General features: G+C 36.6%; 1 protein-coding gene across 1 annotated transcript in view; it reads right to left on the bottom strand.

Moving 5' to 3' along the window:
* The window catches only part of URI1 (URI1 prefoldin like chaperone), a 41,921-nt gene that overhangs the window by 13,243 nt on the left and 13,138 nt on the right, over positions 1-15,540 (bottom strand). The window contains exons 3-4 of the mRNA XM_054170176.1: positions 12,251-12,329; positions 9,656-9,791 (exon numbers count right to left, since the gene is read on the bottom strand). Coding sequence (XP_054026151.1) covers positions 9,656-9,791; positions 12,251-12,329 — 215 coding nt within the window. The remainder of the gene's footprint in view (positions 1-9,655; positions 9,792-12,250; positions 12,330-15,540) is intronic.

The following is a 15,540-nucleotide window of genomic DNA, read 5'->3' on the forward strand; positions in this document are numbered from 1 at the left end:
TCTTCTCGCTGGGCAATGATGCTTTGTGGAAGGTTTGCAAATCTACTTTAAGAACTATCCTGGTTTCAGACATTAGTTCATTTGAGACAGTGCTTTCTATAGCCCCTCATGCCAATTAAATAATGAATCCTTTCAACAGCAATTTATAAAATATTAAAAACTTAAGTTTCACTTTTACCTTAAAGTTATCATAAAAAACAAACTAATTTGCAAAAGAAGAAGGTCATAACTGCCTGAAAAGGAAACATAGCTCTGCTAAGATTTAAGAATTGAGGGAAAGAGGGCACAATTAAAGCCTTATACTAATAATATTAATAGACTTGCACTCTTTGTTCAATTCAAAACTAATACAAATGCAAATTTTCAGGAGGGAAGACTTACTACATAAATTAGTTTCAACAGCGGATCTCTAAGACCTTGCACCTACTGGTCCTATATACCCTGAAGGAGCTAAAAGCCTCTGTGGAGAAGTAAGCTGATTTTCTATTTTAGAATTCTTTTTTTGAATCATTAAAGTAATATAAGAAGAAGATGTCTTATACAATACTATGAAAGAGGCAAAGAGATCCTCTGGAACATGGGATCAGCAAAGTCATACTCCAAGAAACTTTTTAAAGCAGTAACTCCCTTCATAAATCCAGCTAGCTCCTTCCTCATCATTGCTTCTCTATTTATACTTACATGACCATCGGTACTGTAGCATGTAATGACCCTCATACACTTTAAATTATTTTCACAACATGCACATAGGGCAGAACAGCCTGCTAGGCCCATTTTACAGACATGCAATGAGGGAAAACTTAACCACAAAATGTTCTAGTTGAAAAATTATTTTCTCAGTATTCTTGACTTTCTTCTTTTAACTCTCCTTTTGCCTGTTAACTTCAGTAATGGATTAAGGATCTCTCTGGTCTAAAAGCTAATCCTAAAATGTTTGAAGTGCATACATAACTACTCCCTATACAGTTTTCTGGCTAGGGTGTGCAGCTGGAAATGTTTCAGAGATTGCATTTATTGTAACGATAGGCCTTGCAGATAAGCATGTGTGAAAATATATTAATGTATACAAAATGGTTTTAAAATGCACTTAAGTACATAAAACTAGTTTGTTGTTGTGCTTACAAAACAGAAGGTACTTAGTGACTCAGAATTCTACAAACAGGTTCAGATCCCATGTCCTCTGCACATGCAGAAGAGAGAATTAAGCATGAAACAGGCATGTCAAAATACAGTTACCACCAAACATATAAGAGTACTATCACCCTAATTTTAACAGATCCAGTATTGTATGTTTTTTCCCTGTTAACATTTCATAATGTATCAAATACAATTCCTTTAAAATAAATTACTTGCAGTACATGCTTGAAAGAAAATTATGCGCTTTGGAAAAAGCCACTCAAGCAAAGGACCATCCTTTCCAGCAAGAAGCACAAAGACACAGCTCAGACCTTTAGGGTATTTTAAAAGTATCAGCCTTTAAATCAAACAACCTATGTGTCAAATGTGCAGTCATCTCCAGTAGTTAAGCTGCTTCTAAGGAATAGCTTAAGACTCTCTCCTGAAAAATGCTCTGTATCTCCTATTGGATGAAATACTATTCCCAAAAAGTATTCAACAGCTCAAGTGGTGCTAACACACAGCTCCTTCCACATGCAAGCAGGGTCCTGTTCCCCTTACACAACTTCTTCAAGAGCCACATCATTCTCCACTGGACACAACAACCACTTCTCACATGCAGCTTTTATTCTTCAGTTAATTCCCATCAACACTGTCCACAGCTATTTTCGGTGTACAAGACACACTCCAAAGTCCAAATCAACAAGGAGTGGCAATAGGTTTTATACTAAATGCTCCCATCTGTGCTTTCAGCTCTTGAAGGTAGTGTCAATATACAAAAACATCTAGCTTGAGACCAATTTTCCTTAGGCTTTGATTTTACATTCACAGTAAATGTGACGCTCAGCTGTTTCTTAAACACAAGTGTCTCAGTCATTGGCTGTATATCTAAATACTGTTCAACAGCCATGTAGGTTATGCTGTTTCTGGAGCACCAGCTTGCAGCGCCTTCCAGACAGGAGCATGTTGGTTTGCTCTGTCAGGTGAGGGCACTGAGCAGTTACACACCCCATTTTATTTTAAAATGCTGTAAAAGCATTAACTAATCTGCCCAGCACCGTGTGAGGGAGGTAAGTAGTATTCTCTCCTATTTTACAGATGAAGAAACAGACAGTGTAAGTGATTTGCCCGGGGCCACACAGCACGTCAAAGGATAGCCAGGATTACCATGATGCTGTCCCTGATCAGCCCACTGGGTCACTCACACCAGCCCTGCCAGCAGAAAGCCAGGGCTCCCAGTTGGCCAAAGGACAGGCTTTCCTGTGGCCAGGCCCTTCAGCAAAGAAAGGGTCTCCTGAAAAAGAGCTCATGGTCCTAATTGCGAGGGAAGTTCAGGGTTTCATGTTTTAAACTTGCCACTGTGCATCCTAAAAGCCTCCAACATCATTCATGGAATTTTAAAAGGCACCTTATCTAATGAGAAAGTATTCACTTTACAAACTACATGAGTTTCTTATTCATGGAGATTCCCACAAAAATACCAGTAGAGTAAGACAGGCTCCATAGTCTCCTCCTCTTAGAACCCTGTGGTTTAAGCTTCTTAGAGCCTTTTAAGACGGATTGAACCAGAGGCTGTTGTCCAACTTTGTCACTTCCAATAATCGGAGAAAAGGCTGACATGGCTTTCAGGTGAACCCCAGTAGTTCCCATTTACATGTTTCAGTTAAATCACTTGGAAAGATAGTTCAGTGCCATAGTTACTAGGACTTTTTTCCAAGGCCACCAAAAGGAAAAATCATTTGAATCAGAGATGAGGGTATGTATATTTCCTCTGCACAGCAGCCTTTGAATACTTTTTGAATACTTACAGTGAGATTTCTTTATATTTAGATCAGCCCTTCCCAGCTCCATTATGAATCTGAGAGGACTTGACTGGATTTCCTTACACCATGATTAGCCACTTTTAAGATGCAGCCCTCTGCTTGCTACATATACACTGGTAGAGGAAAAAAATAATTGGGGAACACATTTCATGTTGTTGAAATGAGGTCCACTGAAGCCAGATTTTACAAGACATGACAACACACTAATGCCAAACTGACACAAATTCTCATCTATGCATTTTGGCTTTAATGGGTTAATTAGCTTGGCTGGATACAAATTTTAATTATCTGAGTTTGACATTAATGTCCTTGGAGTGTTGTCTGTAAGGATTTGGGGAATCACAGACATTATTTTAGTTACTTCTGGAAACTGTGCGTTACACTGGGATTTAAATAGTAAGAACAGACAAGAATAGTGAGAACAGGTTGATCTATTTTGAAAAGTCAGACTGTGAAGCAGGACAAACTTAGATGAAGCTGAAGTCTGATCTTGCTTGCTTCATGTTTGGGGGAGTCTCGTGGATATAACACAAAACAAGAGGACTGGAAAGTTAGGAAGTGATCTCCTTTGAGGATAGGTGACTGGGCAGAGATTTTAAATTAAGTACAACAAAGAGCTCTGTATGCAAGATTTCAAGTTAAGATCTCTTCATTGCTCTCTTCATCGGCCTTCAGATGAGATACATATATATGCACACACACACAAGTCTTTATACAAGCCAGGGAACAACCACATAACTCAATTACTGACAGTGACTCAGTTCCTACAGAGGGAGAACTGAGCACCTGCACCTGAAGGAAGTATCTCAGCAGATCTCACCCTCCACCATGGCAATACCATCATCCAGTTTAGGATGCAAAAGGGAAGTTAAAAGAGGGAACCACAGAAAAGCACTTTGCATACAAACTCTTTGATCAGCAATTTCTAGCACAATTATGATTGACCCCTGAACAAAATGAGAACACCTATCATGCAGCCTGTTAACATTACTGAGGCTGGAGGTAAAGTATCATGCAATTTAATGCATGTACTCCAGAATGCATTAGAGGTGGCAGGTTACTTCCTTGCAAAAGTGCAGCACCACAGTACAATTACAAGTAATATTAATGAGTTGAGTTATGTCATGCTATTTTAAGTGTGTTAGTTATTCTCTTGCTTTTAAGGGTTTGCACAGTCAACTGTATCTCAACAGATGTCTATTTAATCTGCAACAAAGTATTTTTTGGCCCGTAACTTTGCAACAAACCATCACAGGTTACTTGAAATAAGTAGTATCAGCAGTTCTGCAGAAAGTATTATCTACTAAGAGCTTTTCAAAAGACTCTTCTCTGTTTTTCTATTATTTGCTGTTCATTTTTCTAGAGATGCATTTGGTTTAAGATTCAAGAGAATTCTGATTGCTTTTTGTGTATACGGATTTAAGCCCTCTTTGTGCTTGCAACAACATAAATAAATTTGTTCTTTATAACAGCAACTGTGTGGTTCTTTAAAATGCAATGCAACCCTTTGTGCAGTAGCTCTGCATCTTTTAAAGACAGCCTTCATTCTGTTTTCCACGTTCCCTTGGTATCAAAGCCAAACTCATTTGGATTTTCTTCTGTAAAAATTTGTATAGATAATTTGGCTTTAGGAATACTAAGTAAATGCAATACACTTCTCTTTTCGGTTCACACACCTATGTAATTGCTACAATTATATGAATACATTTAAATTCCACCTAAATGAATGAGAGTGGCATTCAGACAACTCCTCTGTTGCCCAGTGAGACTTATGAAAAGGTTGGGGCTTCTTTGAACCACAATACGTCATTTATAGAAAGAAGTCTTTCCTCCTGACTTTCTTCCACTGCGTTCTGGTTAAAATACCTGTGAGACACCAAACACCTCCTGGGAACTGCACAGCAAATTTAGAGCACTTAGCACTCCACCAAATCCCAACTTAAACAAGGGTAAGGAAGGAACTGATGGAGGTTATCAAACTAACAAGTGGCATAATGGCAAAAACACAGTAACAAAAGGCTAAAACTGGTAAGAAAATGCAAAAAATGTTAAAATAAAATTCTCCAACGGGCAGATTTTTTTGTTTGGTTTTTTTTTTTTAAGAAAGAAAAGCAACAACTAGATTTCTTTGTAATATTGCTGCCATTTTTTGTTCTTTTCCAAAAAAAAAAAAAAAAGTAGTGAGCAGGCAAGTTTGTGTCACATTCTTTAGAATATAAAGGAAGATATTTTCACCCTTGGATAAAGCGTTAAAACCCCTAAAGGCCTCACTCATTCCAGATGGGAAATGGAATGCCTTCCTATCACATATTTTGGAAACAATATCCTTTTACCTGGAAAAGCTGATAAGGAACAGATTCAAAATGGTCCTCATCCTCCTGGATCATCTTATTTATTAAAATAATGGCATCTTTTAAACCCTGTCTACTGAGCTATCGGTCAATGTTGATTGACACAAATATTTGTATTAAAGGTTACATACTGCAATTTACAACTGGGTGCTATCACAATACTGTATGTTAATGTAATCAGTATTTTCATTTCATGAATTCATTTGCAGCATGACACTGCAAGGGTATTCTTATATATACTGAAGATACAATTGCTAAGTAGTTCAACAATTCTCCTTTAAGTGGGATTTTTTTTTTCTTTTTAATCTGATATATTTTTAACACAATAAAACCACTCCTAGTTCCGTGTGCCTGTTTTAATTTCCTACCTTTTAAAGTGTTTAGACACTTGGAATACCTAGCATACTGAATTAATCCACAAATATTTACAAGAAAAAAAAAAATCTATTTAATTTTCTTTCTATAGTAACTACCACAGGGACTATTGTAATGAAAAATTTCCCCCTCTTAAAGAATTAATGCGATTACTGATACAGAGAAAAAATGTAATTTATATCATCAGAAATACGTAAAAGATATAATCCCATAGTCACAAAAAAGAATCTTTATTCCCTCTTTGAATTCCAAAACAATACAGTCTTGCCTTAAGGAGAACAGAAATAATATGAAGTACCTTAAGCAAGATAATTTTAAAAGGGGAAAAAAAAACCTCCAAAAATACAATTGCATTATTGTTGTGCTAAACTGTGACACACTTAAAAAGCTAATTTCTTTTATTATAATGGAATTAGGTGTGCATATCCTTTAATCTACTTCACTATTTCTTCACATTTCCACGCACAAACACGTGTAAAGTGTTTCCCGTCATCGGTGCTACCCGGTTTCACAAACGGCAATCGTTCCAAAACAATTTAAAATATACTTGGCAATTCCATGAACTTCACTGGATTTATTTCCCTTAACAGTTTTGGAACTAGGATGTCACAAAAAATGAGCAGCAAATTAAAGACCTGCTGCAACTCAAATAAATTCAAGATGCGATCAATATTTCATGAAAAAAAGGAACATTTGACATGAGTGACTGTCCCAAATTTTACCAAATACATTTCAACCAATCACAATGCTGAATCTGAATCAGAAGCTAAGCAAACAAAAATGTGGCCCCAAAATAGGGCTTTCTATAGCTGTGTCAGTTCAAGTGCATTTACTTTGAAAATTCAGTACAATCGCCCTTCAATTATTCCTTTCAATTAAATAAACTTTAACCAAGAAATTAATCTGCTGTGGCTGGGCATTCTTCTGTTCCACAGAAGCAAACATTTTTCCACTCGTTCTACTTTAAAAAGCAAAACTAAAGACAAAAGGATGACCTAATTAGTTCTAAGTAATATTTAAAGCTTTTATATATAGTATGCTCTTATTGCTACCCCTAACTTCCAAGGCTTTATACTGACTGATCATGTTTGATTTATCCAGCACTATTGCTACTTAAGCATGCGATTCCTGATGTCCATTCTATGCATCCAACAATCAGGAGGAATCAAACTGTAAAGAATATTTTCTGTGAACCTTGATCAAATTAACTGTTAGGGCAGTGGTGTCCTCAAAGGCAAACAGGGTCACCACTGGTGACCAGAGGTCTTCAATGGACAGACCCCTGCAAAACTAGTCAAAGGCAACAAAGAAAATTCCTCAGAAACAGCAAGAAACAACAGTGAGAAGTGAGTTACAGGAATCTCTTACGTTTTCCTACCCAAGAGCCACTCCCACTAGAAAATTTAAACCCTGAACAGATGCTCTCCCACTCCTCACCACTTTGGGGAGTGGGACACCAAATACAGTAAGCAATGAAAATATGTCTGGTATTTATTTCCTTATAATTCTTAATTTCAATTAAAGTACTGAATTATTAGTGCTATACTAATTAAGTTCATTTTGGTTGTTGGAACAGATTTGACCAGCTAGTTATGATAAAAATACCCATCTAAATAGAGTAACAGTGGATAAAAAAATGTAGGTCACCAAAGAAATAAACCATCAACAAATACTGCCAGCTTTCTGTTAGGGAAGCAATTTCAGCATGAGCCTTTCTTTGCTCTGTTCAGACCCCAATTCCTATATATCAAAGCCTTTAAGCACACACTAGCCTTAAGCACACGCTTAAAAAAGCTTTGCTGCGTTAGGACCTTCTGACTGGCACACAGGACATTTGGGACTGCTTGTAATGTAATCCCCTGTAGTAAGCATGCCCTCTTTTCCAGTGTGAGTGACCTACTCACAAAATTTACGTACAAAACAAAAAGATTTATGTAGAAAGAATCGTGTCACGTTGTGTCAGTCTAATGATAATGCCCAACACACATCACCTTGTAAACTACAAACGTCCTATGCTCACAAAATGCCAGCAAACACTGAAGGTACACCTATGAAAATGAACTACAGTGCAATATACTAAATAAGACTTGAGACTACTACTTGTGAAGCATGTCTTTCACATCTGTGCCACAAATGGCCAATTCACATTATATAGCAATGTGCATATTTTCTAATTAGAATAAACTAATAAAATCTCTAATATTCTTCTCTAAGTTGCCCTTCCCATAGTGTGAAAATGGTTGAGAGTTTAAGTCATGTGTATTTCTTTTTTTTTTTTTCAGAAAAGTGTATCTATGAAGGATTTCACTTTTTTTTCCAGAATCGTATCTACTAAAATCGTTTTTATCATCCAAAACTGAAAATAGTCCTCTAAATAAAGTTTTCAGTTAATATCAGTGTTTTGGAGCCTCCCACTGGCAGCCATGACACAGCTGAAGTGAACCATCAGCTGAATCGAGGGTTTATATCCAGCATCAATCACTATTTTGCTTTAAAAGAAATTAGTATTTCTGAGTTTGTATTTTAAATGCAATTTAAAAGATCATAAAGGAAAGAATCCAGCATTTATTGTGTGTCTCCCAGCAGACTATTTAATGTTCAAACATCTACTATGTAAAGGTCAAATGATTTCACTGAATGTAACAGTGACAAAAATATTCTGCAGCACTGAAAAAAACACCAGATGATCAAGGAAAAAGATATGGGCCCGAGATCTCACAAGGGTGACAATAAATAATGCAGATTCAGTTCAGTAAGAAAGAAAATTGCAAATTTGTGCCAGGAGAACCAGATTAAGAAAGATAGTGGGCAAAATACACATTACATACTTCTGGCAACATTCTTCATCAAGGCATATTTTAAAGTAACACAGCAAATGAATTTTTATAAAAACACCCCAACATTTCTTATACAAATATTGCTTGCATAGAAACTTATTCAGATGGGGAACCTCTGAGGTATTCTGCTGCAGGCAGCAACATGGATAGTTAAACAAAAAGCCAGCGTAAATAGTTGTGGTAGTTGTAACACACAGAGTAAAGCTGCAGTGAGCACTCATTCAGGAATGAGACAGATTACAGGTAAAACCAATATAAAAAAAATTTACTCAAATGCTTATCTGAAGCAAGCAGCAAAGGCTAATAGGTACCAATTTATTTTCCATTTTACTGTGGCTTTCCTTCCTTGACATTTACATCAAGTATTTTAGGCTCTCATTGTTTCTAACATAAAGAGCTTCCAAAGTGTGCTATGCACACCACTTGCTGGTGGTCCTGGCTCTTCTAAGCCAAGATCTCACCACCAACTGAAAACAGCTGGAAATAAACCCAAGAATTGCCTATCAGGCTCTGTGATGTGCTGCCATGGAAGGTAAATTTGGTGGTCACCAACAGCACTTGATCTGGGTTGATCCACTGGATCTCTCCACGGACCAGTGGACAGGAATATTAAAGGCAGGAGGCAGAAATGCAGCCGAGATGAGAAAGAGAGGTTAAAAAAAAAAACAATCAACAACAAGCAGGAGAGGGAGAAAAAAGATGAAGAATTATATGGACAAATGGGGGAAAAAACAAACAAAAAAAAACCAGAGGACAAGACAACAAAAGGAATACAACATTTACCACATTAAAGCGAAAAGGAATTTTTAGTTGGTGTGGCTTTTTTTGGTTGGTTGGTTGGTTTGTTTGTTTGTGTATAACAAATGAACAAATCTTGACTTACCTTATATTCTAACACCAAACCTGAATTTTGGTAACTTAAGCCAATGTATCTTTAAAAAAGGCTCTGGCTAGATGTTTTTAAAAATCAAAACATATCCAATGAAATAGCAAGTAAAGATGGAAAATAGGATACATTGGTATTACATCTGAACGAGATTTCTGCTAGCAAGCTCACCAATAAAACCCAAACAGTGTAGATGCTACTGATTTTATATATAAATAGAAAGACACATAATTTTTACTACTAAATTTTGTTCAGAAACATACATACGTTTTTTTCTGTGCTCAACCAGCTCAACAGCTTGCTTTGCTGAGCATTTTGAAAACCAGTTGTCCCCAAGCAGAACAGTAACCTCATTGGTATGGACAAGTTTTCCTGGCATGAAGGCAAGAGGACCAAAAGGTACCTGTCAAGGGCACAGAAGAAACTGCTGAAAATCACTCATAAAAAAAAACCCTAAACAGTCATTCATGACTTTCTAAGTAAAATACAGAGTTGAAGACATAAAAATTCTACAGTAGTTGTTTAATAACTAACCCTTCATAAATATTCTAATTATTAGATCTATTTTAATTTAGTACTGCACTTAGAAAATCAGAAAAGTGGTATTGAACTAGTCAAGTCTTTTTGTGACATAAAATTATAGTATAGCTGAATGCTTACATGTGAAACAAACTCACTTAATCCTAACATGCAAACATTGTTAACAAAAATACTGTCGTTTAAGACAACTACATATTTGTTAGTTACATATTTATTTAGCTTGGCTAGAACTTTAAAAATATTTAAATAGGCATGGTCAACTCAAGGATAAGTTGCTTTTCTCAAGTAACTGTCTGGAGATTAGTGAAGTACCCAGAAACCTCAGTCTTAAGTTTCTGTGGTTACTAGAAGGCTCACAGACCGTGCTTAATCTCAGTTTTTCATTCATCAATATGCAGACTTCGATCTTTGAGTGACACTCCACAAAATAACTTCCATCCTCTAACAACTCTCCAAGAACAATACATAAAACCAGAGTACTTCAGACAGGAGCACACTGGCGATAAACACATTTTATAACTTTAAGAGATGCTTCTTAAAATGGATAACACTCTTAATATGTATTACAATGTATGGGCCTCTGCTTTTATGAATTAAGACTCTACAAATGGTGCCTGGGCAAGTCCTATGGCTGAGGAGAAGCCTTGGCCACTGTCACTCCTGTCTCCTGCACCAGCCCCCTGCATTCTTACCCTCTGACCTACTGTCACTCACCTGACTGCATTTGGACTTTAACCGCAAGGAAATTAGGAGATTAAACCAAAACTAAAAGGGGAGGTGGCAAAAAGCTAAGAACCACATCCACATCAATTTTTCTTTCTTAGGGTAAAAAGAGATCTCTTTCAGCAAATTTGTATCCATCCCTCCTACTTTATTCCTCTGCCAGCTTCCTCAGGACACTTGCTTTCTTACTCTGAGCTGAAGTAGAGCACTTGGTTTAGTGGATCTGTTTCATTGGGAAGTGATTTTCTCTAGCCTCAGTATCCAGGAAGAAACCAATGCTTCAAACAGGCAGGATCCTGACATTAAGACTACGCAGAATGTGCTTTTAATACATGTATAGCCTTCCCTGATTTGGTTTTCAAGTAGCCGACTGCACCATTTGCCTGTTCACTCTTCCCCCAAAATGATGAATGCAAAATTGAAAACATATGAAATTAATTGGCTAACAGGATAGAAACTATTTATATACATTTAAAATAACAGATGTGAGTTGCTATTGCTAAACTAAGAATAAGCCCTCTTAAGCTCCACTTTTTCAAGATCAGGATTTTACAGAATAGAATACAGAATAAAGAATTAACCAGGTTGGAAAAGGCCTTTTGAGATCATCAAGTCCAACCTATCATCCAACACCATCTAATCAACTAAACCATGGCACTAAGTGCCCCATCCAGTCTCTTCTTAAACACCTCCAGTGATGGTGACTCCACCACCTCCCCGGGCATTCCAACGACCAATCACTCCTTCTGTGAAGAATTTCTTCCTAACATCCAGCCTACAATCATTTTGCTTTACATCATGTGGCCATCATATACCCATTATAAATGGCCTACAAACATTAAATTCAGAGCTGAATCATTAGCACAGGAAAGGAAAACACACTCTGCCCACATGGTAAATGTATTCCAGTGCCATCTTACTAACAACTCAACTCTATACACCAAGCCAGGCTGCCAAGGAAGAAAGCAGATACTTTGTACTGAAATTAGTTGTTATTTACAGTACAACTTCCATCCCCTCAAAGATATATCTTGAACTGGACCTGAGAAAGGAGGAGGTAGAAAAGAAAGGGAGCAAAGCCACTTTGGTCAAAATTCTGGTGAAGCACGAGCCAAAAGGGTAAAGTTTACACATGGAGCTGTGCAGTTGTTAGGGAAGATTCAAAGCATTAGAAAAGATTGCTATGTCAATGTGGAGATTGGTGAAACAAAAATTAGCGGCACCTTTTATGTAAAATCAATGTTCTAGGACTTATTTCCATGAATCAGGAAGTACTACAGCCACTTTCTACTCAGGAAATGACTAAGTACTGTAATTCAGTCATAATTATAGTTTTCTATACAATAGATTTACATATCAAACATGTCAAGTTTTGTGTTAGCATTTATGTCATCAGTTCTCAGTTGCAAGCAACACTGTAATTTGTAACGGATTTCAAAGAAAAGAGAAAGAAACAAAAGCAAAGGTTTAACTATTGTCATAGATGTAATGCTACAATGAGGTACTACACAGCAACCTAAATAACACACCACCAATGCAGATACCAAATCACTAAAAATGTTAGCTCATTTTCTTGTGTGAAGCCTACAGTGTACATACCATGATGTCATAGGACAGTTTATCAGGCAATGTACGGAGTCGTTCCTGAAGAGCCTCGTAATCGCTCTCCACCTTCTTCCTGTTGACAAATTCAGGTTGATTCAATTTCATATCTAAAGAGTCAATGTTTTTCTGCCAGTAATTCAGCAACACATTAAAAATACCAAAAAATAAAGTATTTGACTCTTAAACACATACAGCTGACAGATTAACTCATTTACAAATACTTTGGACGACAAACAGAATAGCTAGATTATTTTAGAATGACGTGTTCAAGTTGGGACATGGCAATTTTAGATTGTGCACACCTCTTTCTGAATTTGAATCTTCAGGATGCAAAGCATCGGTTCATTCACTAGGATTTGGCCTATCTCCCTCCATTTAAAGTTTAACATTTGTATCACCATCAGCATTTGGAAAAATAACTGAAAATACAGTTTATAAGAGGCAAATTCTTCAAAGTATCACTTGTAACAAAGAGTTTGTGACCTTGGTTTTGACATAAATAGGCAAAATTTAAATTCTGACTTTCACCTAAGTCTATGTTCCTATCGAGAGTCAACACTCTTTAAAGACATCTTGACCACCAGAATTCTGTCACATCTTCAATCCCTGACAAGGGACACTACAGGTGAGGAATATCCCTTCTGCTGCTTCTCTATCCAAATCATAATGAGGCTCATGATGCTATCCAAGACAAAAATGACTTAGTAAACTTAAGACAAATTATTCCCATGGTAGACACCTGGCTCTTCACAGGACTTTGCAAAATACGGCATTTCAATTGCTGCCAGGATATTCCTCCGTGTGCAAAACAAGTAACTATACACCATCTAAAAAAGCCTTCTTTTGTGACAGCATTTTTAAAGTTTGCCTGGAGAGTCTTTTAATGGATCACTGCCATTGTGAAGATGGTCAGAAATCATCAGCTCCTCCATGAAGTGGCAGGCACATAAATGTCAGGTTTGATGATATTGTTTACTTGTACTTCCAAACAGTAAACATACATATAGTAGTAAATTCTGCAATAAAAGACCACTGAAAACATGGAGCAGCACAGGTAACAATGCTGACCCAAGATGCAAATTACAGGTTTTCTGAGAATGATTCAGGAAACCAATTTCTAAATGTGCTGAAAAATTAATGTCATAGTTGATAATACAACTCTTGAAATATCATTGATTTTCTTAGATCCATAAGCAGACTGAAATCTTCAGCATTCATTATGAAAAATTATCTGATACTTCAATGTTTTGACTCATCTGCTTCCATAGTTGAACTTTGTGGTAATCACCCTGCTTTATACCTCTAGTACCTCATCTTTTAAGTTTCTGATTTAGACCTGAAAGGAAGAATTTAAATTTTTATGCCACTTAGACATTAAAACTGAATTCCATATAATCAGTTTACAAAGGATGCTTGCTGCTGCTGCTGCTTTGGTTTGACAGTAGATTTCTCCCAGATGTTTTAGGTAAATTTCTCTGAACATTGTCCACATCAAACTGAAAATATAATTCATCTCCTTCAAAGAGGAATGACAAACTTGTGAATCTTAAAAAAAAATCACCAAGACTTTTTTTGGGGGGGGAACAACATAGTAACAACAATAACAATAGATTACTTAATGCTATTTACAGAATCCAGCCTTTGCCTTGCAGGAATCTATGTGTGAGAAATGGACACTGATGGACTCCAACCACCCACTGAAAAACAAACATGACCTCCAAGCTGAAAGCCTTGCCCATGTCTTAAATGTGAAGCAAAGACTCCATGGGAAGAGAATAGTATGAAAATCCTCCCACTCATGGCAGGATTAAACATTCCCATAGGTTCATGGCTGAAAGTCACTCAACGTTTCTTCATTAATCTGTAAAGAAGATAAGGTCTGACTGCTGCCCGTTACTGAATAATCTAATTAGGGTACAGGAGAAATCACTTGCTATGAAAGCTATTTTGCTTTAAAGAGCAAACCATGCTTCTTTTTTAGAGTGGGACTAGTGCCCCTTGCTGATCAAACCTCTGCCACAGAAAATCTCTAAAAATGTGGTCACATCCTGAACTGGATCGTTGAGAAAAAGAAAACAAAAATTAATCCTTTTAATTAATTAGCCTGAAATAGCATTACATAAGGAAGGAAGCTGACCACCTTCTTCATCTATAGCTCTGCAGTGTGCCATGCTATGCTCAGTCCCAGTACACCCTGAAGAACCAAAGTGAACAGGAGGGATAAATATTGAGAGTCAAACTATGAACGTGTCTGAAGGGGAAACATATGTGTAGATGTTTAATCTCATATCAAATCCATTATTGGACTCATGGCTTTAGAAATATATTTCAAAAAGTATACCATAAAATGAAAAAGAAAATAATTTAATAGAAATATACTGAGGCTGAGCATTTTAAAACCCAATTGTTATTCACCCAATTCTGTTGAACAGTCTTCTGTGTCACTGACTATTTAAAAGGTCTTATGTGAACAAATTACTCAGCCGAAACAAGAGCATTCAGCTCTTGCACATTCAAGATCTAAACAGAGTTCTAAATTTTAAATAAAATTTTAGAAAGTAAAGATTGTATAGATGATGTATGAACTGCTTTTCTACATAAAAAGGTATCAGTAAGTTGAGGTTTTCCTTTTGACATTGTGTCCAAAACCTCCAAGTTCTTGGCGCCATGGCCAGAGTTTGCACAAAAGCAAACACACAAGCCACTCCTACTTCCACAGCCAACCCTCCCTCCCCACTCCACAAGCCTCAGCCTTTTTTATAAGAGGAAATAATTGTCACAACTTTCAAAACTTTTCATAAACTGTTCAAAACTTAAAACTTTCTTTCAGTTAGGCTATTTGTAAAAAATACTGTCTCTTAGTGAAAGAATGCACATGCACAATTTCACACAGGACCAAACAGGCATGGACACTGCAAAGCTCCTGAAAAAGTATGTGTGCTGGGGATATTCTGCCTGGCTTCACCACAGCAGCACCAGTAAGCACTTCAATAATATTTCCCTTATTGAAAATTAATGCAGTCTCTGAATTTTAAACATAAATGAAACATATTAGTTTTAGATTACTTTTGCGAGCCAATAGTCAGAATTTAATATGATGATGTGTATAGATTGCCTTGATTTTTTTTCCTCTTATCCAGTGCTTGCAGCCTATGTGCATTTAAACTAAAAACATTTGATACACACTAAATATAAATTATTTGCTTGGAGATCTTTCAGGCATGAAGAAAAAGCCTCTTAAAATAAATTTAAAATATTATATGCTTGATGGTGTATAACCAAAG

Source organism: Dryobates pubescens, chromosome 19 (assembly GCF_014839835.1).
Source record: "Dryobates pubescens isolate bDryPub1 chromosome 19, bDryPub1.pri, whole genome shotgun sequence".
Lineage (NCBI taxonomy): Eukaryota > Metazoa > Chordata > Aves > Piciformes > Picidae > Dryobates > Dryobates pubescens.